The 21,324-nt window shown below is 43.2% G+C and overlaps 1 protein-coding gene across 1 annotated transcript in view; it reads left to right on the forward strand.

Annotated features, from left to right (window-relative positions):
• The window catches only part of sli (slit guidance ligand), a 134,393-nt gene that overhangs the window by 89,727 nt on the left and 23,342 nt on the right, over window positions 1-21,324 (forward strand). The window contains exons 7-22 of the mRNA XM_090118310.1: window positions 1,112-1,273; window positions 4,543-4,613; window positions 5,432-5,576; window positions 8,749-8,892; window positions 9,381-9,452; window positions 9,690-9,761; window positions 9,839-9,910; window positions 10,195-10,358; window positions 11,316-11,472; window positions 13,281-13,372; window positions 13,924-14,050; window positions 14,548-14,619; window positions 15,140-15,300; window positions 16,114-16,243; window positions 18,717-18,894; window positions 19,419-19,528. Coding sequence (XP_089974436.1) covers window positions 1,112-1,273; window positions 4,543-4,613; window positions 5,432-5,576; window positions 8,749-8,892; window positions 9,381-9,452; window positions 9,690-9,761; window positions 9,839-9,910; window positions 10,195-10,358; window positions 11,316-11,472; window positions 13,281-13,372; window positions 13,924-14,050; window positions 14,548-14,619; window positions 15,140-15,300; window positions 16,114-16,243; window positions 18,717-18,894; window positions 19,419-19,528 — 1,929 coding nt within the window. The remainder of the gene's footprint in view (window positions 1-1,111; window positions 1,274-4,542; window positions 4,614-5,431; window positions 5,577-8,748; window positions 8,893-9,380; window positions 9,453-9,689; window positions 9,762-9,838; window positions 9,911-10,194; window positions 10,359-11,315; window positions 11,473-13,280; window positions 13,373-13,923; window positions 14,051-14,547; window positions 14,620-15,139; window positions 15,301-16,113; window positions 16,244-18,716; window positions 18,895-19,418; window positions 19,529-21,324) is intronic.

The raw sequence follows: 21,324 nt of genomic DNA on the forward strand, positions 1-21,324 counted from the left end.
ACGGCATGATGCTTCGGCATGATGCTACGGCGTGATGCTACGGCATGATGCTACGGCGTGATGCTACGGCGTAAGGCTACGGCGCGATGCTACGGCATGATGCTACGGCATGATGCTACGGCATGATACTACGGCGTGATGCTACGGCGTGATGCTACGGCATGGTGCTACGGCGTGATGAAATATGACATAAATAAATTTTCTAGTGTTTCATTTTACGCGGGTATTTCTAAAAAGTATCAGGAACTGTAGAACTCAACTGCACGCGATAAGAACTCACATTTTTTTTGATCTGCTAAAAATGATCTGCTAAGTTCACTAACATAAATAATACTGCTTTAAGACATCGTGTTATCCCCGTTTATTCTATTCTCGTTTTGAAACCTATACTTGAGCAGTCAGGGTTCATTTTATAAATTGTGAAAAATGTGTAGCTTACATGTTACCAAGTAGTAGCTGTATAACAGCGATGAAAAGTGTTGTAATAGCGGGAAGACGTTATCCGTAGGTACTAATATTATAAATGCGAAAGTAACTCTGTCTGTCTGTCTGTTACTCAATCACGCCTAAACTACTGAACCAATTTGCATGAAATTTGGTATGGAGATATTTTGATACCCGAGAAAGGACATAGGCTACCTTTTATTGCGAAATATGTACCACGGGCGAAGCCGGGGCGGACCTCTAGTATTCTATAAATTTTAGGTACAATTCCGTCTTCCCCTTATCCTATTCTGGTAGGCAACACAATAACCTCGGTTATGGTCATCTGTTAGCGACGCAACATGCTTAGGCAGTGCGTCTGCTCGTTTGCCTACCGATGTCATATTAAAACATAGTAGTTAATATAAATTTATAAAGATTAGAAAAAATTCAATCACGAGGCGGAACTTGAACCCGCATCCTTTCACGCCAATCCGGGGCCGTTGCTTGACCAATCAGCCACTCGTGGCCCGCCAGAGCGAATTTATTCCAATCTTTCAGTTTTATGTGTCTAAGTGATACACCGCGCGTTTTTCTATTCTTTATAAATTTATATTTCTAAAGCATTTGAATGCCATAAAACCAAAAATATCAAATTCAACATACTTAGTTGTTTTCCACATTCCAGGACGTTAAACAACAACAACCTAACCTACCTGTCTCTCGACGCGGCGATGGTAGCACGGCTGCACGCTCTGCGGCTGTTCGACAACCCCGTGGTGTGCGACTGCAGAGTGGCGCGGCTTGGTGCAGCCGTGCGTGCGGCCGGCCTGCTCGGCGTGGGGGCGAGGTGGGTGCAACATACTAATATCACAGTATTACAATATTAGGAAATATGGTAATACTGTGCTAATATTATAAAGCTGAAGAGTTTGTTTGTTTGAACGTAACGTAGCATAATATGACTGACATAATTTTTTAAATAGATATTTTATTGATAATTGTGAAACGTTATTTTGTGTAGCTATCAGTTATTTTTTGTTCTTATATCAAAACCGTTTTTAAAGGCATTTGGTGTTAGCCTATAATTAATTGTTGCACTTGATTTTGTTAAATTGCATTTTCCTTGTATGTCTATAATTAGTGTTAACAATTGTTGGCTATTCTTTGTAAAATAAATAAATAAATAAATAAACGTGCTCAGGAACTACTGGTCCGACTTGAAAAATTATTTCGGTGTTAGATATCGAGGAGGGCTATAGGCTATATATCATCACGTTAAGAAGAACAGGAGCAGAGCAATGCGGGTAAAACCGCGGGGCACAGCTAGTTTATACCGGGTGTGATCGTTAAGTGTGCACAGACGATTACTCCGCGTCCGTAACTATTGCAGATGTCAAAAAATTTTAAACTGATATTGAAAGTACTATGCCTAAATAGTAAAATGACAATATAGAGAAAATACAGACACTGTACGAAAACAACACGACGCATCTGTCGCTTGATGACTGCAGGTCAACACATAAAGGATTACTAGAATAGCATCATGCAGGAATGCTACGATAAGAAACTTGAACTTTTACACCATTCTTGCCGAAGGTCCATGAAAAAAATTCGCTTTCTAAAAAGCTGTTATTTAATTACGAATATATTATATTATCATCCTTATATACTCTTGTCTTGGACTCTAATCAATTAAATAAATAAATAAATCATTTATTTGCACCATAATATGTTACAAAAATACGGGTGTCCCAAAAAGTTGTGATGAACGGAAGCTGGGAGGTAGAGGACCTAGCTGAGGGCTATCTGAATCACCCCCATGTATGTTATGCAATTTTTCGTATTTTCGGAGTTATGACGTTTTTTTCAACTTTTCACCTATCGCCGAGTACGATGATATTTTCACTCATGGTGACGTCAATTGTTGCGCTAGATGCTTGATTTTTTTTGTTTGCTAAGCTGAAGATAGGCCAATTCAGTATGGTAACATTTACTATCGTTAGATCTTCGAATGGAATAAAAACAGAACTAAATGCCAAGAAAGATAAAATAATACCCAGTATGTTCACCACTTCAAGGGCCCGTAAAAAAATCAAATCACATATAAAAAGTTTTCCGTTTGGCTTTTAAAAACTTGCTCTATCTATCAGGTAGCTACTAGCTACCCTGAAAATTTCATTTTATTATTCAAAAGGCTTCAATCGAAAAATTTAAATCTAAATGTGGTAAGTGCAAAAATTGAATTAACATGATGATCAATAAAAACAAATTAAAACCAATAACAAGGTGTTTAATTACCAGGAATTTTTAAAATGACCCCGCTGTTGCTCTGTGCAAGTGCGACATCACCGTAAAAAGTTGTCTTTTAAATGTCTGAATGCCCTTGTATCATTTTTAATGGTTCCTTCTGCTACTATGAATTTTCAGGTTATTTCGTTCAACAAACGGAAAACTTTTTTTGTGTGATTTTATTTTTTTACGGGCCCTTGAAGTGGTGATGTTCACCACTGGGTAAGTTTATCTTTCTTGGCATTTAATTATTTTTTTTATTCCATTCATATAAAATCTCCGTGTGAAAATCTCGGTGTGAAAATCTCGGTGTGAAAATCTCTGTGTGAAAATCTCTGTGAAAATGTCTGTGTGAAAATCTTTGAGAAAATCTCTGTGTGAAAATCTCCGTGTGAAAATCTCTGTGTGAAAATCTCTGTGTGAAAATCTCTGTGTGAAAATCTCTGTGTGAAAATCTCGGTGTGAAAATCTGTTTAAATCTCGGTGTGAAAATCTCGGTGTGAAAATCTCGGTGTGAAAATCTCTGTGTGAAAATCTCTGTGAAAATCTCTGTGTGAAAATCTCGGTGTGAAAATCTCTGTGTGAAAATCTCTGTGTGAAAAAGTCTGTGTGAAAATCTCTGTGTGAAAATCTCGGTGTGAATATCTGTGTGAAAATCTCTGTGTGAAAATCTCTGTGAAAATCTCCGTGACTATCTCCGTGTGAAAATCTCTGTGCGAAAATCTGTTTAAATCTCGGTGTGAAAATCTCTGTGTGAAAATGTCTGTGTGTAAATCTCGGTGTGAAAATCTGTGTGAATATCTCTGTGTGAAAATCTCTGTGTGAAAATCTCTGTGTGACAATCTCTGTGTGAAAATCTCTGTGTGGAAATCTCTGTGTGGAAATCTCGGTGTGAAAATCTCTGTGTGAAAATCTCTGTGTGAAAATCTCTGTGTGAAAATCTCTGTGTGAAAATCTCTGTATGAAAATCTCTGTGTGAAAATCTCTGTGTGAAAATCTCTGTGTGAAAATCTCTGTGCCTGTCGCTCGCGACTGCGCTCGCGACAGGCACAGATTTTCAATAAGTGACATTTGGCTTACATCTGTGCGTAGCAGAGAGTTACGTGATGGTCATATTTTACTAAACTATATGCTTATTTATAATGTCAAAACTCAAGTAGGTATATGAATTCATTCAGAAGTATCGTGAAAGGCCATAAGCACAGATGTAACGCTATGAAATATCATGTAGCTGTCGGAACGCTTGCAATGATTTTTTAAAAGTATAGATACGTCACCCGGGCACGTTTTTATGTGATTTTATTTTTTTACGGGCCCTTGAAGTGGTGAACATACTGGGTAAGTTTATCTTTCTTGACATTTAATTCTTTTTTTTATTCCATTCGAAGATCTAACGTTACCATTCTGAATTGGTCTATTTTTCAGCTTAGCAAACAAAAAAAAATCAAGCATCTAGCGCAACAATTGACGTCACCATGAGTGAAAATATCATCGTACTCGGCGATAGGTGAAAAATTGAAAAAAACGTCATAACTCCGAAAATACGAAAAATCGCATAACATACATGGGGGTGATTCGGATAGCCCTCTCGGTCCTCTACCTCCCAGCTTCCGTTCATCACTACTTTTTGGGACACCCTGTATAATGACCCAGGCTCCTAATATAGTTGTAAACTGTTTTTCAGGAGCCTGTGTTCATACTAATTTATTATCATTGTTACAATGGCGTATACACGAATTTAGTCAGCTTATTAGACATAATTTATTATAATATTATTTGTTACATTTCAAATTTTACATCATTATTAAATTAATGTTTATTTTCCAGATGTCAGGCGCCAGCCGCGCTGCGCGGAGCCTTCCTCAGCGAAATAGAACCTCACGAGCTAATTTGTAACGGTAAGTATACCTTCGTTCAGGCCATAACGATAAATATGAACAGACATAAGACAAATTATAGATTTCATCTAAAGACGTGTTATACCACGCCATTTAAATTGTACTGTACAAAATAGAGTACCAACAGAATTAAAATTCTGATGCACTTTTTCCCCATAAATTAAAGTCATTAATTCAGTTATTCTGAAACATTAAAGAAGCGTATCAGCAATATAAAATCCCTTTTGAGAGAAGACGTAGAGGCGACGGTCAGCAAGTATTTATTCATAGCAAGTAGGTATTCATAGGTAGTATTTATAGCAAGTAGGTTATTCGCTTACAAGAGTCAGGCAATCAGCTCTATTCTATCGATAGTCTAGCGCGTACAACCTACCTACTATAGCTGTGAAAATATCTGAACCTTATCACCCACACAATAAAGTCGCTTTTCCAAGATCAGACTTTCATATTACCATTCTAACGCGTGTACCTTCAACTTTACAAACAAGCTGAACCCTATCACCTACACAGCAAGGTCGCTTTTCCAAGACCAGACTTTCATATTACCATTTTGAATAGCCTACCTATAGTTGTAAACCCACTACAACTATAGCTACCCACACAATAAGATCGTATTTCCAAGCACAGATGTTCATATTGCTAATCTGTAGCATATCCAACTTATCTATAACTTCGAAAACAATCTGAACCTTATCACCCTCACAACAAGGTCGTATTTCCAAGCCCAGACTTTCCCATCGTCATGCTGCATAAAACCTATCCATAACTTCAAAAACAATGTGAACCCTATCACCCACACAATAAGGTCGCATTCCCAGGCCCCAACACAGCCACGACAGCGGAGTGCTCCGCGGAGGCGCGCTGCCCGCCGCCGTGCCGCTGCTCGCCCGACGGGACTGTGGACTGCCGCGAGCGGCTGCTCGGCGCTCTGCCCGCTGCCATACCGCACCGCGCTACTGAGATGTGAGTCACTACAGGCCCCAACACAGCCACGACAGCGGAGTGCTCCGCGGAGGCGCGCTGCCCGCCGCCGTGCCGCTGCTCGCCCGACGGGACTGTGGACTGCCGCGAGCGGCTGCTCGGCGCTCTGCCCGCTGCCATACCGCACCGCGCTACTGAGATGTGAGTCACTACAGGCCCCAACACAGCCACGACAGCGGAGTGCTCCGCGGAGGCGCGCTGCCCGCCGCCGTGCCGCTGCTCGCCCGACGGGACTGTGGACTGCCGCGAGCGGCTGCTCGGCGCTCTGCCCGCTGCCATACCGCACCGCGCTACTGAGATGTGAGTCACTACAGGCCCCAACACAGCCACGACAGCGGAGTGCTCCGCGGAGGCGCGCTGCCCGCCGCCGTGCCGCTGCTCGCCCGACGGGACTGTGGACTGCCGCGAGCGGCTGCTCGGCGCTCTGCCCGCTGCCATACCGCACCGCGCTACTGAGATGTGAGTCACTACAGGCCCCAACACAGCCACGACAGCGGAGTGCTCCGCGGAGGCGCGCTGCCCGCCGCCGTGCCGCTGCTCGCCCGACGGGACTGTGGACTGCCGCGAGCGGCTGCTCGGCGCTCTGCCCGCTGCCATACCGCACCGCGCTACTGAGATGTGAGTCACTACAGGCCCCAACACAGCCACGACAGCGGAGTGCTCCGCGGAGGCGCGCTGCCCGCCGCCGTGCCGCTGCTCGCCCGACGGGACTGTGGACTGCCGCGAGCGGCTGCTCGGCGCTCTGCCCGCTGCCATACCGCACCGCGCTACTGAGATGTGAGTCACTACAGGCCCCAACACAGCCACGACAGCGGAGTGCTCCGCGGAGGCGCGCTGCCCGCCGCCGTGCCGCTGCTCGCCCGACGGGACTGTGGACTGCCGCGAGCGGCTGCTCGGCGCTCTGCCCGCTGCCATACCGCACCGCGCTACTGAGATGTGAGTCACTACAGGCCCCAACACAGCCACGACAGCGGAGTGCTCCGCGGAGGCGCGCTGCCCGCCGCCGTGCCGCTGCTCGCCCGACGGGACTGTGGACTGCCGCGAGCGGCTGCTCGGCGCTCTGCCCGCTGCCATACCGCACCGCGCTACTGAGATGTGAGTCACTACAGGCCCCAACACAGCCACGACAGCGGAGTGCTCCGCGGAGGCGCGCTGCCCGCCGCCGTGCCGCTGCTCGCCCGACGGGACTGTGGACTGCCGCGAGCGGCTGCTCGGCGCTCTGCCCGCTGCCATACCGCACCGCGCTACTGAGATGTGAGTCACTACAGGCCCCAACACAGCCACGACAGCGGAGTGCTCCGCGGAGGCGCGCTGCCCGCCGCCGTGCCGCTGCTCGCCCGACGGGACTGTGGACTGCCGCGAGCGGCTGCTCGGCGCTCTGCCCGCTGCCATACCGCACCGCGCTACTGAGATGTGAGTCACTACAGGCCCCAACACAGCCACGACAGCGGAGTGCTCCGCGGAGGCGCGCTGCCCGCCGCCGTGCCGCTGCTCGCCCGACGGGACTGTGGACTGCCGCGAGCGGCTGCTCGGCGCTCTGCCCGCTGCCATACCGCACCGCGCTACTGAGATGTGAGTCACTACAGGCCCCAACACAGCCACGACAGCGGAGTGCTCCGCGGAGGCGCGCTGCCCGCCGCCGTGCCGCTGCTCGCCCGACGGGACTGTGGACTGCCGCGAGCGGCTGCTCGGCGCTCTGCCCGCTGCCATACCGCACCGCGCTACTGAGATGTGAGTCACTACAGGCCCCAACACAGCCACGACAGCGGAGTGCTCCGCGGAGGCGCGCTGCCCGCCGCCGTGCCGCTGCTCGCCCGACGGGACTGTGGACTGCCGCGAGCGGCTGCTCGGCGCTCTGCCCGCTGCCATACCGCACCGCGCTACTGAGATGTGAGTCACTACAGGCCCCAACACAGCCACGACAGCGGAGTGCTCCGCGGAGGCGCGCTGCCCGCCGCCGTGCCGCTGCTCGCCCGACGGGACTGTGGACTGCCGCGAGCGGCTGCTCGGCGCTCTGCCCGCTGCCATACCGCACCGCGCTACTGAGATGTGAGTCACTACAGGCCCCAACACAGCCACGACAGCGGAGTGCTCCGCGGAGGCGCGCTGCCCGCCGCCGTGCCGCTGCTCGCCCGACGGGACTGTGGACTGCCGCGAGCGGCTGCTCGGCGCTCTGCCCGCTGCCATACCGCACCGCGCTACTGAGATGTGAGTCACTGCGAAAAAGAGCATATCTGCCAAGCACTCGTGTCAGAAGTGAAACTTTGGATACGAACTACGCAACGCGCATCAAGAAGTTTCACTTCAAAAATGAAGACAAAGACATATTAAATACACACACACACACACACTAGCACACTTAGAGATAAACATTCTTAACTAATTTATAATAAAAAAAAATAAAAAAAAAAAAAAAAAGAGTTTATTTTCTCACATTGGTTACATTAAATAAGTACACATTTCCATTACATATAAATAAGTGTGAGACTGGTGCCTAAACTAGGTAATAAAAATTACCTGTATTTTAGGTCACCAGGCCCCCACTCCTCACTTCGTTGGAACACATTTTATTTATACTTGTTGAGAGAAAAGAAAACACTAGAAATAAGAAAAACTACAAAGAATATATAAACCACTATTATACCAAAGCTCAGTTTGTAACCACCAGTCCAGAAAGCAAGGGTTTTGTATATTTTAAAATGATATAATTATCATTGTGTTTATTTAGGCAAAATTATTTTCCCATTACACTTGCACTTAGCCCTACGACCAACGACGGGTCTTGGGATCGAATGACTGGATATATAAAGCCAGTCATTCACTAAGTCTATAGAAATAAATAAAAAATACTTAATTTTAATGTATTTTACTTTCATTACTTAAGTATTACGTCCTAACAGTTAGCAATACCTCTGTATCCTCGTAATTCAAAGTAAGAAGCCATTCTTTCAAAACTAATTTTAGTTAATAATCACATGCAACGTGCGCTTATTCACTAAATTTTCTACTTTCAAATGATATGATTCTTTTTATTTAAAAGGTTATACTGTTTACCTATTCAATTAAAATGACCGAGCAACGGTCTGATCATTGCGCTATTGCATCAGACACTTTCCACTAAAAATTATTCAATTTATTCACGTATCACTTTCAGACGCTTAGAACAAAACGAGATAACAGAAGTGGGCGCGGGCGCGTTCGCGTCTGTCAAGCGAGTCGCGCGTATTGACCTGTCAAACAATAAGATTACGAAGATCGCGGGAGACGCTTTCAATGGTCTGGTGCATTTGACGTCTTTGTAAGTATTAGTTTAACAACAAAGTTGAAAAAAACACAAATTTTCTGTGCCTAGAGTATTTTTTGGGACCTATGGACTTCTAATAAACTTTGACAATCATATTACAATAATTTAGAAATTAAAGACTTTTTAACGGATTTTAAACGCGATTTATTCATTCTATTATTTTCTCCCCGTGACCACGCTCGCTGTAAAGTGTTCGAAACGTCGGGAAAATAATAGAATGAATAAATCGCGTTTAAAATCCGTTAAAAAGTGTTTAATTTCTAAATGTATAATACTCGCGTAAAATCAAACATAAGAAAATAATATATTACAATAATGTTTGTGACCACTGTATGCTATGTAGGTACCTACGAAATTCTTCGTAGTCCACGACCGTACCATATTTTCATTCTAGTCAACGCCTACTCAATAAATTTATTTTTTTCTTTATTCATTCATAGTGCCCAGTTTTCAACACGCACAATTTTGTTTTTCTTTTTCAGAGTACTGTATGGAAATAAGATAAAGGACTTACCGTCCGGTATTTTCCATGGACTCACATCATTGCAGTTATTGTAAGTATTAGATTTTTTTTTATTTTAAAAACGTGTGTATAAATAATAATTTATTAATGTTACAAGAAACAGAACATGGACATGTTCTGTTGGTATAATATAAACACGCCTATAACAAAGCCCTCTACGATAATAGGTAAAAATTAAATGCGGATAATTATTGCTAAACATTATTCGACCATTTTATTGGATAATAATTAATAATTAATTAATAATTAATAATTTGTTATGCTCCAGGTTACTCAATTCGAACGAAATTTCTTGCGTGCGGAAGGACACATTTAGAGATCTGCAGAGCTTAAAATTGTTGTAAGTTGCCAGATATTAAAAAATGTGTTTTAAAATATTATGAACACTACAATATAGCGATTTTTTATTAATTTCAGATCGCTCTACGACAACAACATTCGAACTCTACCAAATGGCACTTTCGACGCATTGACCGGCATACAGACGCTGTGAGTAAATGAAAAAATATTAAATATTCGAAATTAAAATAGAAAATATCTATAATAAATAAAAAAACCTTGAGTGATGTCAAGGGACATCAGGATGGAACGAATTGTTAAGTTAGAGAGAGACAGACAGAGAACCACGCGCACGCCGCACAACTCTAGCAAAAAGTGTCGTGACAACTTTTCGTAAGAATTTTTTCCGTCCAGTCCCTTTCACAACGCGCGATAAGGAACTTCGTTCCAATAAATATCTTCTTATATATTTTTCATTATTTCTTCACTACCAGACACCTCGGCCGCAACCCGTTCTCATGCGACTGCTCGCTCCGCTGGCTCGCGCGCTACTTGCGGCGCAACCCGATCGAGACGTCCGGCGCCAAGTGCGACGCGCCCAAGCGGGTCAGTCGCAAGCGTATTGACGCGCTAAGGGAGGACAACTTTAAGTGCAAACGTGAGTTGTTTTCAAATAAAGGTATTTAGAAACACAGGTTAAAAAATATATTTTTTCGTTTTTACAACAATTTTTCAATGGAAGATGTTGAAAATTACCTAACCTAACCCAAATTTTGATCAAAAATTTTACCCGCGTAGCTTCGCTCCTGTTGGTCTTAGCGTGATGATATAGCCTTCCTCAATAAATGGGCTATCTAACACCGAAAGAATTTTTCAAATCGGACCAGTAGTTCCCGAGATTAGCGCATTCAAACAAACATACAAATTCTTCAGCTTTATCATATTAGTATAGATTATAAAACTCTGCCTAATACACGTTTCGGTAGAGTTTTATTTTTTAGTCTAGTATTGTAATGTTTTAGTTGTTTATTACGAGAATGAATCCTATCCTGTCCTAGTATCCTCTTAATATTATAAATGCAAAAGTTTGTGAGGATGGATATGTGTGTGTGTTTGTTACTCTTTCACGCAAATGAGTGAATAGTTCAGTTACTACTGAACCGATTGCAATGAAATTAAGCACACATATAGAGGGTAACTTGGATTAACACATAGGATAGGTTTTATCCCGGAAATCCCACGGGAACGAGAACTACGGTTTTTCTTTGACCACGCGGACGCAGCCGCGGACGGATAGCTAGTATGTATAAATAATATATGTATATGAGAATACTAGATTTCTGCCCGCGGCTTCGCCCGCGTTTTCAAAGAAAAACCCGTTCCCGTAGGATTTCCGGGATAAAACCTATCCTATGTCCTTTCTCGGGTATCAAAATATCTCTATACCAAATTTAATGCAAATTGGTTCAGTAATTAAGGCGTGATTGAGTAACAGACAGACAGACAGAGTTACTTTCGCATTTATAATATTAGTATGGATTAGTAGGATATGTCCTTATCCCTTACGGGAGCCCAATCTCAACAGTGATGATGATAATGATGATGATGTTTCCAGCGGGTGAGGACACACTAGAAGCGTGCGGCGACGAGCCCCCGTGCCCCGCGCAGTGCGCGTGCGCGCGCGGCAGCTCGGCGCGCGGCCTGCGCGTCGCGTGTGCGCGCGCGGCGCTGGCGGATATACCGCGCGATCTGCCCATGGACACGCATGCGCTGTGAGTATACAGATAAATTGAAATTAACTCTGGAGGGGAGTACTTGAAATACTGAAGATAGAAAATACTGAGGATGAAAGGAAACATTCCATTATTTTTAAAAAGAAATAAAACTGCATTCAAAGATTTTCGAAAATTCACTTGCTTCGACCGGGTATCGAACTAACTAAAAATGATAAAAAAATGTTATTTCTAGAGATGTAACGATACATGATTTTGCCGATACGATACCGATACCGATATTTGTAGTAATGTATCGGCGATACCGATACCGATACCGATATAAATGGCTTGGTAGAAAAATAAATAGTGAATTATGCATAAAAAGTTACCAACATTTAACAGAGACAACTGTTAATCGTATTCTTTTAAATAAAAATGCCAAATCAAAAAACAACAAAACCATTTATTAAAGTGAAACTTTTATTACATCGTCTCAAACTTTTTGGTCTGTGTAGCGCATGTCGCGTGTATCGCGGCTGCCGAGTAGGTATACCTACTCGGCAGCCGACCGTCACGCGACATGCGCTACACAAAGCAGTGTTCGGAACCGTTCGAACAGTTTCACTTTTACCGTGGTTTCATAAAACCACACAACATTTTTTTTAGTATTATTATTTTACGAAGTCAGTTAAACTTTAATACATATAATCAGTACCTAATAAAATTTTACTATTGGTAGAGTTTTTTCAGAAAACAAAGTGCGCACGCGCGGGCGGCCTTCCGCATCGTTCATTGGGCGCGGATTTTTGAATTATTTGATATCAAAAAAATTGGTTGTTTGTAAAGTAGGTTTACGATCGAGATGTTTACGTGATAACATAATGCAGTGGCAGCGCTCGAGATGAAACGGGAGATCGGTCCGTCTCTCTCTCGTTATACCTGCGATCGCGCTCGTGAGGTTTTGGTGTGACACAATTTTATGAACATGTCACCTGACTAAAACGATTTTAAAAACGTTATCACGTTAAAAATTAAAAAAAATCAAAATTATTTATTTCTTTCCTTTACATAAACAAATTTGTGATTGGAACACTCCTAGTAAGCAAATAAAATGCTTGTGTCAGGAGGTTCCGCTCTTCCTTAACACTATTACAGAAACAGAAATAAAACAATATGAATGAATACAATGCAAAAACATAAAAGAAAAGAGAGAAATTTAATAAAAAAATATCGGTATCGGTTGATTTATTATCGGCGATACCGATATATCGGCTTGCCGATATATCGGCCGATATATCGGTATCAGTATCGGTATCGTTACATCCCTAGTTATTTCCTTCCATCCCTCCAGGGCCTATCGAAAATTTCCACACTGTAGATGTAAATAAATAATTGAGTTGCAGAATACTTTTTATTGTTATGTCTTAATAACTACAGTATATCTCTCTGGATTTGAAACTTATTAGAAATCTCATTTTTTTTATTTATTTTTCTAAAACAATTTCTTCTTCACATGCTATGAGTATACGGTCGCGGACTAATCTTAAAGTTCGCGATCGTACAATAAATTATGCTGTTTCATATTTCTTAAATAAATATTATAATTGTTTCTTTTCTGTTATTTTTTTCTGACTAAACGGTAAAATAGACAGACATTGAAAAATGAAAAGTAACATCATTATTTCATGTCGGTTTACACGTCTTATTCGTGTTTCCAAAATTATGCTCCAGTTTTAACACATCTTCGGACACGTCTGTAGATGCCTATGGGCTGTGAAATTGCTTACCATCAGGCGATCCACATGCTCGTTTGCCTACTTTCATATAAAAAAAGTCATATAATCACGAATCCCTTTTTCTTGCAGCATAATGCCAGACAACAATCTTGGTCAGATCAAGTCTGACGGCTTCCTCGGTCGTCTGCCAGATCTCACCAAGTTAGATTTTAGGAACAATGGTAAGATTTAATGTTGATTTTAATTATTTTGGCGAAGCTTGTCTCTAAACTCACTTTGAGTAGTATGCCTTAATTTCTAAAAATAGTAATTTATGTTGTAATCCAGGTTATTAACTTATAGTTAATTTTTATCCAATTTCATTATTTTGTCATAAATTATATTAACTGTGACGATGACTTCCAACCAGCACTAAGCCAGCGTGGTAAATTATAGCCTGTACATACATCATAGGAGGCCCGTGTCCCAGCAGTGTGAAGTCCCATGTCCCCTAGTGGGGTAAGGGGCAGATGTAAACATCTGTTTCACTGATCGATTTTCTTTAGGGACATTTTTTCTTCGTCTCCACCGGGAATCGAACCCAGGACCCCTCGGTGTTACGCTCATGCGTCAACCACTGTACCAAGGAGGCGTGTCCCAGCAGTGGAAACATATATGATGATGATGATGAGGACTGCCATAAAAATTCGTCAAATTTTGTTCACTTTTGTATCAACTAAAATCTTCATATGCATTTCAGTTTTTTACAGCCCTTTAATTGTTACTTCCCCAGGTATTACCATAATAGAGGACAATGCGTTTGACGGCGCTGCCAACATCCAGGAACTGCTACTAGACTCCAACCTGCTGGAGACAGTGACTGACAAAATGTTCTTTGGGCTTCATAGCTTGACTATATTGTAAGTAATTTATGGTTTTACTTCAGAGATCAGTCAATTTTTTAATGCTATTTCTATGATTTTCGTTAAAAAAATCTATTAAAACGGTTTCTAGTTAAACGAGCAGATATTTGGTAACGGCTTGTTTTTCTTAGATATAGCTAATTTGTTTCTGAAAAAAAAAATGCCTGTTCGCAGCCTCAGTCTCCTGTTATATAGGTTAAAATTTAACGAATTTTACTTCTACCTTTCCACACGCGGCTTCGCCCACTTTGTCTAAGACCTAATAAATTATATACTAAAACCTCTTGAATCACTCTATCTATTAAAAAACTGCATCATAATCCGATACGTATTTCTAAATTTTTAAACATACATAGGGACAGAGAAAGCGACTTTGTTATATTATACTATGTAGTGATTAGGAACGTTAGGTATCAGAAAGTTGGGAACACAGCTTATTTTTAGATTTGATTTTTAATCGACATATTCATGTTTATTAACACATTTGTTTCCAGATCTCTAGCGGATAATAAAATACGCTGCATCGCTCCAGGATCCTTCGACCATCTCAGCATGCTGTCCACACTGTGAGTACAAATCTATTGCTAGGTTCTATATGTATATAGAATACTGGCTGTGCTCCGCGGTTTCACCCGCGTGGCTCCGCTCCTGTTGGTCTTAGCGTGATGATATATAGTCTATAAGCCTTCCTCGATAAATGGGCTATCTAACACCGAAATAATTTTTCTAATCGGACCAGTAATTTCTGAGATTAGTGCTATTATGTATTAAAACAAACAAACTGCTATTGAAGAATGTTAATGTGTTAAGATTTTACAAATACGTATTTACCTCCGTCTTTATGCATCGATTATTTTTTCTTTGTCACTCCTACTGCTGGGTGTTGGCATAAATATGTTCACAGTGAAAACATAATAAGGAGAAATTTACATGTATCGATAGTTAATAAGATTTTTTTGTTTTAAAATATATCTCTGTCTTTGCTTCTGTATGTTTACCAAAAACGAAAATAAATGAACTCTTCAGCTTTATAATATTAGTATAGATATGTTTTCCCTTCCAAAATTAATTCGCCGTTATCTCTAGCACGTTATCCGGCAACCCACTCGAGTGCACCTGCCACACAGCGTGGCTGGCGGGCTGGCTCCGCGCGCGCCGCCTCGCGCCCGCCGCCGCCTGCGCGCGCCCCGCGCCGCTCGCCGGCACTGAGCTCGCGCAGGCTGACGTCGGGGAGTTCAAGTGTGCGGGTGAGTGTGTATAGTAGGATATCTAACCCCCCAGCACGCTATCCAACCCCCCAGCACACTATCTTACCCCCCCGTACACTATCCAACCCCCCAGCATAGTATCCACCCCCCCAGCACACTATCCAACCCCCCAGCACACTATCTTACCCCCCCGTACACTATCCAACCCCTCAGCATAGTATCCACCCCCCCAGCACACTATCCAACCCCCCAGCACACTATCTTACCCCCCCGTACACTATCCAACCCCCCAGCACACTATCTTACCCCCCCGTACACTATCCAACCCCCCAGCACACTATCCACCCCCCCAGCACACTATCCAACCCCCCAGCACACCATCTTACCCCCCCGTACACTATCCAACCCCCCAGCATAGTATCCACCCCCCCAGCACACTATCTACCCCCCCAGCACACTATCCAACCCCCCAGCACACTATCCAACCCCCCAGCACACCATCTTACCCCCCCGTACACTATCCAACCCCCCAGCATAGTATCCACCCCCCCAGCACACTATCCAACCCCCCAGAACACTATGACATAGAAAAAAACCAACAAAAACACGCTTTAATAAACTCATGATGACAAAATCGAATGGTCTAATTTTAATTCTAATTTGTTTAGAATTTGAACGCGTTATAAATATATTTTTTTAAGAATAGAAAAAAATTCGAATCGCCCGCGATCGATTTTTTTTATAGAAAAAAATTCAATGCTATAAAAACCTAAACAATTCGAACGCGGTTAAGTTTTTCTTTTTTACGTAGAATTGAGCAAAATAATGATTTAATATTAAAAACGATTGTAGCGGAGGACACAGGCTGCCTGCCGGCGGACTACTGCCCGGCGCGCTGCTCGTGCGCGGGCAGCGTGGTGCGCTGTGCGCGCGCGGGACTCCACGCGCTGCCCGAACGGATACCGCCTTATACTACTGAGCTGTGAGTGTCTAACATTATTATTGTAGCGGAGGACACAGGCTGCCTGCCGGCGGACTACTGCCCGGCGCGCTGCTCGTGCGCGGGCAGCGTGGTGCGCTGTGCGCGCGCGGGACTCCACGCGCTGCCCGAACGGATACCGCCTTATACTACTGAGCTGTGAGTGTCTAACATTATTATTGTAGCGGAGGACACAGGCTGCCTGCCGGCGGACTACTGCCCGGCGCGCTGCTCGTGCGCGGGCAGCGTGGTGCGCTGTGCGCGCGCGGGACTCCACGCGCTGCCCGAACGGATACCGCCTTATACTACTGAGCTGTGAGTGTCTAACATTATTATTGTAGCGGAGGACACAGGCTGCCTGCCGGCGGACTACTGCCCGGCGCGCTGCTCGTGCGCGGGCAGCGTGGTGCGCTGTGCGCGCGCGGGACTCCACGCGCTGCCCGAACGGATACCGCCTTATACTACTGAGCTGTGAGTGTCTAACATTATTATTGTAGCGGAGGACACAGGCTGCCTGCCGGCGGACTACTGCCCGGCGCGCTGCTCGTGCGCGGGCAGCGTGGTGCGCTGTGCGCGCGCGGGACTCCACGCGCTGCCCGAACGGATACCGCCTTATACTACTGAGCTGTGAGTGTCTAACATTATTATTGTAGCGGAGGACACAGGCTGCCTGCCGGCGGACTACTGCCCGGCGCGCTGCTCGTGCGCGGGCAGCGTGGTGCGCTGTGCGCGCGCGGGACTCCACGCGCTGCCCGAACGGATACCGCCTTATACTACTGAGCTGTGAGTGTCTAACATTATTATTGTAGCGGAGGACACAGGCTGCCTGCCGGCGGACTACTGCCCGGCGCGCTGCTCGTGCGCGGGCAGCGTGGTGCGCTGTGCGCGCGCGGGACTCCACGCGCTGCCCGAACGGATACCGCCTTATACTACTGAGCTGTGAGTGTCTAACATTATTATTGTAGCGGAGGACACAGGCTGCCTGCCGGCGGACTACTGCCCGGCGCGCTGCTCGTGCGCGGGCAGCGTGGTGCGCTGTGCGCGCGCGGGACTCCACGCGCTGCCCGAACGGATACCGCCTTATACTACTGAGCTGTGAGTGTCTAACATTATTATTGTAGCGGAGGACACAGGCTGCCTGCCGGCGGACTACTGCCCGGCGCGCTGCTCGTGCGCGGGCAGCGTGGTGCGCTGTGCGCGCGCGGGACTCCACGCGCTGCCCGAACGGATACCGCCTTATACTACTGAGCTGTGAGTGTCTAACATTATTATTGTAGCGGAGGACACAGGCTGCCTGCCGGCGGACTACTGCCCGGCGCGCTGCTCGTGCGCGGGCAGCGTGGTGCGCTGTGCGCGCGCGGGACTCCACGCGCTGCCCGAACGGATACCGCCTTATACTACTGAGCTGTGAGTGTCTAACATTATTATTGGTGTAATGTCTTATAGCTAAAATTAAAAAAAAGACGGGTTGCACTCCGGGAGTGCCGGCAGAAGTGAAAACTTGATTATTAACGTTCAGCATGTTTGATATTTTGGAATGGTATCCGTCTTACGCATGGAATATAAGGGCTAAAAAAAATCCGTCTTACGCTTTTTCGATCAGGCCACGTGTCCTGACGCGAGTTTAAGATTTTATACCCAACGCCGCTAAAGAAATTTTCACTTCAAAAATTGCTTGAAGATTGGATTGGATTTTTGTAATTTTTAAACGTGTTTCGCTCATGTGTGTGCTTGTTATGAGGTAACATACCTATGTTATATATATGTATGATGAAAAATAACAACGTACCTACGTTGTTATTTTTCATCGATTATTTCAATTGCAACGAATATAGTTTTCTTTACCAACTTTGTTGTGTCCATTACAAAGGTTCTAATCCTATGTCATTACACATTTCATCAAAATATCTGGTACAATGGTTTAGACGTAAATTGTAACAGAAATTATACATGAACAGAGCCACTTCCTAATTTATATTATTACTAGAAATGTTATAAAGAATAAAGAAACAAGCGAAGAGTGAACCGGTACCTACTAGGGAAGCGCGTACCATCTTAGACCGCATCTGAGCTTCCCAATAAGCGAGATTGTAGACAAGTGCTTCCGTACCTACAATAAAAAAAATGGCTGTCTGTAAAGTCGGTTTACTGACGATAGTTGAACGTGACAACGTCCGATTGTGCTTCTTTGTCGCTCGTTCCGCGCTCTCGCTTGCACTTCAAGCCTTACATGGAACGCCTCAGAGCGAGGTAACGCCGCATGAGTCATGTTTTTTCGTGCGTGCAGCCGGCTCTATCGAATTATAAGACGTTGTCACGTCAAAAAAAAACAGTTTATTGTTGAGGAAAAGCACGCTCTGCAGCGGTTCATGTTACAAATCCTGTGTATTTAAACTTATTATTTACCACTAAATATATTACACTTATTATTTGCCTGATGGATTTATTTTACCAGCAAATTATATATCACTTCCAGGTACCTAGAATCGAACGAGATAACCAGCATATCCCCAGAGCAGATCAACCACTTAACGCAGTTGACCCGACTCGATCTCTCCAATAACAAGATCAGTGTCCTCTCTAACAACACCTTTGAGGGTCTCAGCAAGCTGTCCACGCTGATAGTCAGCTACAATAGACTGAGATGCGTGCAGGTAATTATTATTATAACGATTATAACAACGAAACGATTAGGTGTAACAAAAATAAAAGAAATTTATTCGTTTGGAAGGAGCCTGTTTATTGAAAGCACGGAAATTTTGAATATACGACGGTAGTCATAATAATGAATAGAAGTAAAATATTAGTAAGTAGGATCATTTGGAATGTTATTGTTTCAATATGAAATTTCTTCATTTTAGCATCGTACTTATACAGTGGTGGACGTTTAATTAGAAACACATATTTATATACAGTAATAGAATAGCAGTTCCCTTGACCAGCGGCCCGATCGGGCCACGACACAATAGATTTTCTATTGTGTCTGTGATTCCGGGGGCTGAGGGATTAAAATAATCAGATGCAATTTTTACATTTGAAAATAAGTTTATTTTGCTTTTTTTTATTTAAACGTAAAGTAGCAGAATATTTATTGTTTTAGTAAAATATATAAGCTGTATACGATCAAACAACAAAATAACAACTAATATGTTTAAAAAACTACATATTTTGTTTCCAGCGTGACGCCCTAAAGGGTCTCACTCAGTTACGAGTGCTCTCTCTCCACGGGAACAACATATCGATGCTGGCTGATGGCGTGTTCCGGGACTTGGAGTCGATATCTCATGTGTAAGTAAATCTGAAGCTAATAAAAAAAGGTGTGCGTGTACTAGTGTACACACGTAACAAGTGAAACTTCTTTATGACCTTATTTTTCAAAAAATAATTTACTATAATATGCAACTTTACAGAAGTACGTCGAATCAAAGATGGCGCGTAACGGAAAAATGTCACGCGTAACGAAAAAATGTTACACTAAATTTTTTTCCAACCTTTAGTTTCACCAAAGTTTCACTTTAAAAATACAATTAAATTAATTAATTTTTACGCAAACGTAAAATCTTAATAAATTATTTTGAATTTGAACTGTAAAAAAGTGTTGATTGTCGGAATTTTCTTTTTTCTATTTCTATACTTATTCCGGTTTTATTTTCATAAATCAATTTTTCCCAGTGATAGTTTTAATTTCCATTAAATTATAAATTAAATTATGTGAAGATTTTTGGATATAACGTGGATTACCAATCGTGTACCTAATTAATTAAATATGTAGTGCGAAAACCGAAGCAAAACAAATTGTTCAATCGTATAGCACAATTTCATGCTTCGCATTATGAGTCGTGCAATAAGTGATTTTATTTATTTTGCTTCAAGGAAAATTATATAAAAAAATACATGAAAATTCGTTACACGTAACAATTTGCGATAGTTGTGTATCTTACTGCATAATTTTTCGTACTGTGCCTCACATTTATTTATGTTGTCTTTACCAATAATAAAATTGGAGTGTCTGTTTGTAGTTTTAAAATATTCGCTTTTTATTAAATGATCATATAGATGTATACACAGTACATATAGGTATCAATTTTTTTGAAGTGAAAACTTCTTTAGCGGCGTTGCTAACCTAGTCGTTGGAAAACCTTTGTCGCCAACCGTGTGTCGGAGATTATTACTTCGTTGGAACCGCAGCAATGGCAACACGTATCTACAAAGGATAATCCTGCAGATTGTGCATCGCGTGGCGGAACGCAATGGGATGTTCAACTCTGGAAGGAAGGGCCGAAGTGGCTGCAAGAAAAGGATATTAATTTTACAAGACGTCAAATAGAAGATACACATCTAGAAGAAAGAAAAATGAAAATTTGTTTTATAAATACTTACGGTGATGAAGCAGATCCCGAAGAAGAAATATACTCACGGTTTTCATCTTTGAGAAGACTGCTCCGGGTTACTGCACTCTGTAAAAGACTAATTAAAAGGATGAGAAAAAAGGAAGTAGAAGATCAGAAGGATTGGATAACAAGTTTTGAAATAAGAGAAAGTTTAAAAGTATGTATTAAAAGATGCCAAGAAAAATATTTCGGTGAAGAGCTTGCAGATTTAAGAAATAAAAAAGAAATAAATAAAAAAAGTAGACTTACCTCACTCAATCCAATAGTTGACGAAGACGGTATTCTACGAGTAGGTGGCAGACTGCAGCAGGCAATCCTTAGTGATGAGAGAAAACATCCTATCATTCTTCCTCGCAAATCACAGTTTACAACTTTGATTATTGCGGATGCTCATGAGAGAACATTTCACGGCGGTCCCCAATTGATGCAAAATTATTTGCAATCAAAATACTGGATACTAGGTGCGAAGGATTTAGTACGACTGTGTGTTCGTAAATGCGTTCGTTGTGTACGATATGCCGCTCGCACAAGACACCAGTTGATGGGACAACTACCGGTTGAAAGATCTACTGCTTGTCGACCTTTCTTAAAGAGTGGAGTAGACTATGCAGGACCTATTAATATAAGAACCTCTAAAGGCAGAGGTAATCGGTCATTCAAGGGATATATTTGCTTATTCATTTGTATGGCCAC

This window comes from Colias eurytheme, chromosome 29, assembly GCF_061535395.1.
Source record: "Colias eurytheme isolate Ceu_HAF_F1 chromosome 29, ilColEury1 Martin Lab GWU primary, whole genome shotgun sequence".
NCBI classification, from domain to species: Eukaryota; Metazoa; Arthropoda; class Insecta; order Lepidoptera; family Pieridae; genus Colias; species Colias eurytheme.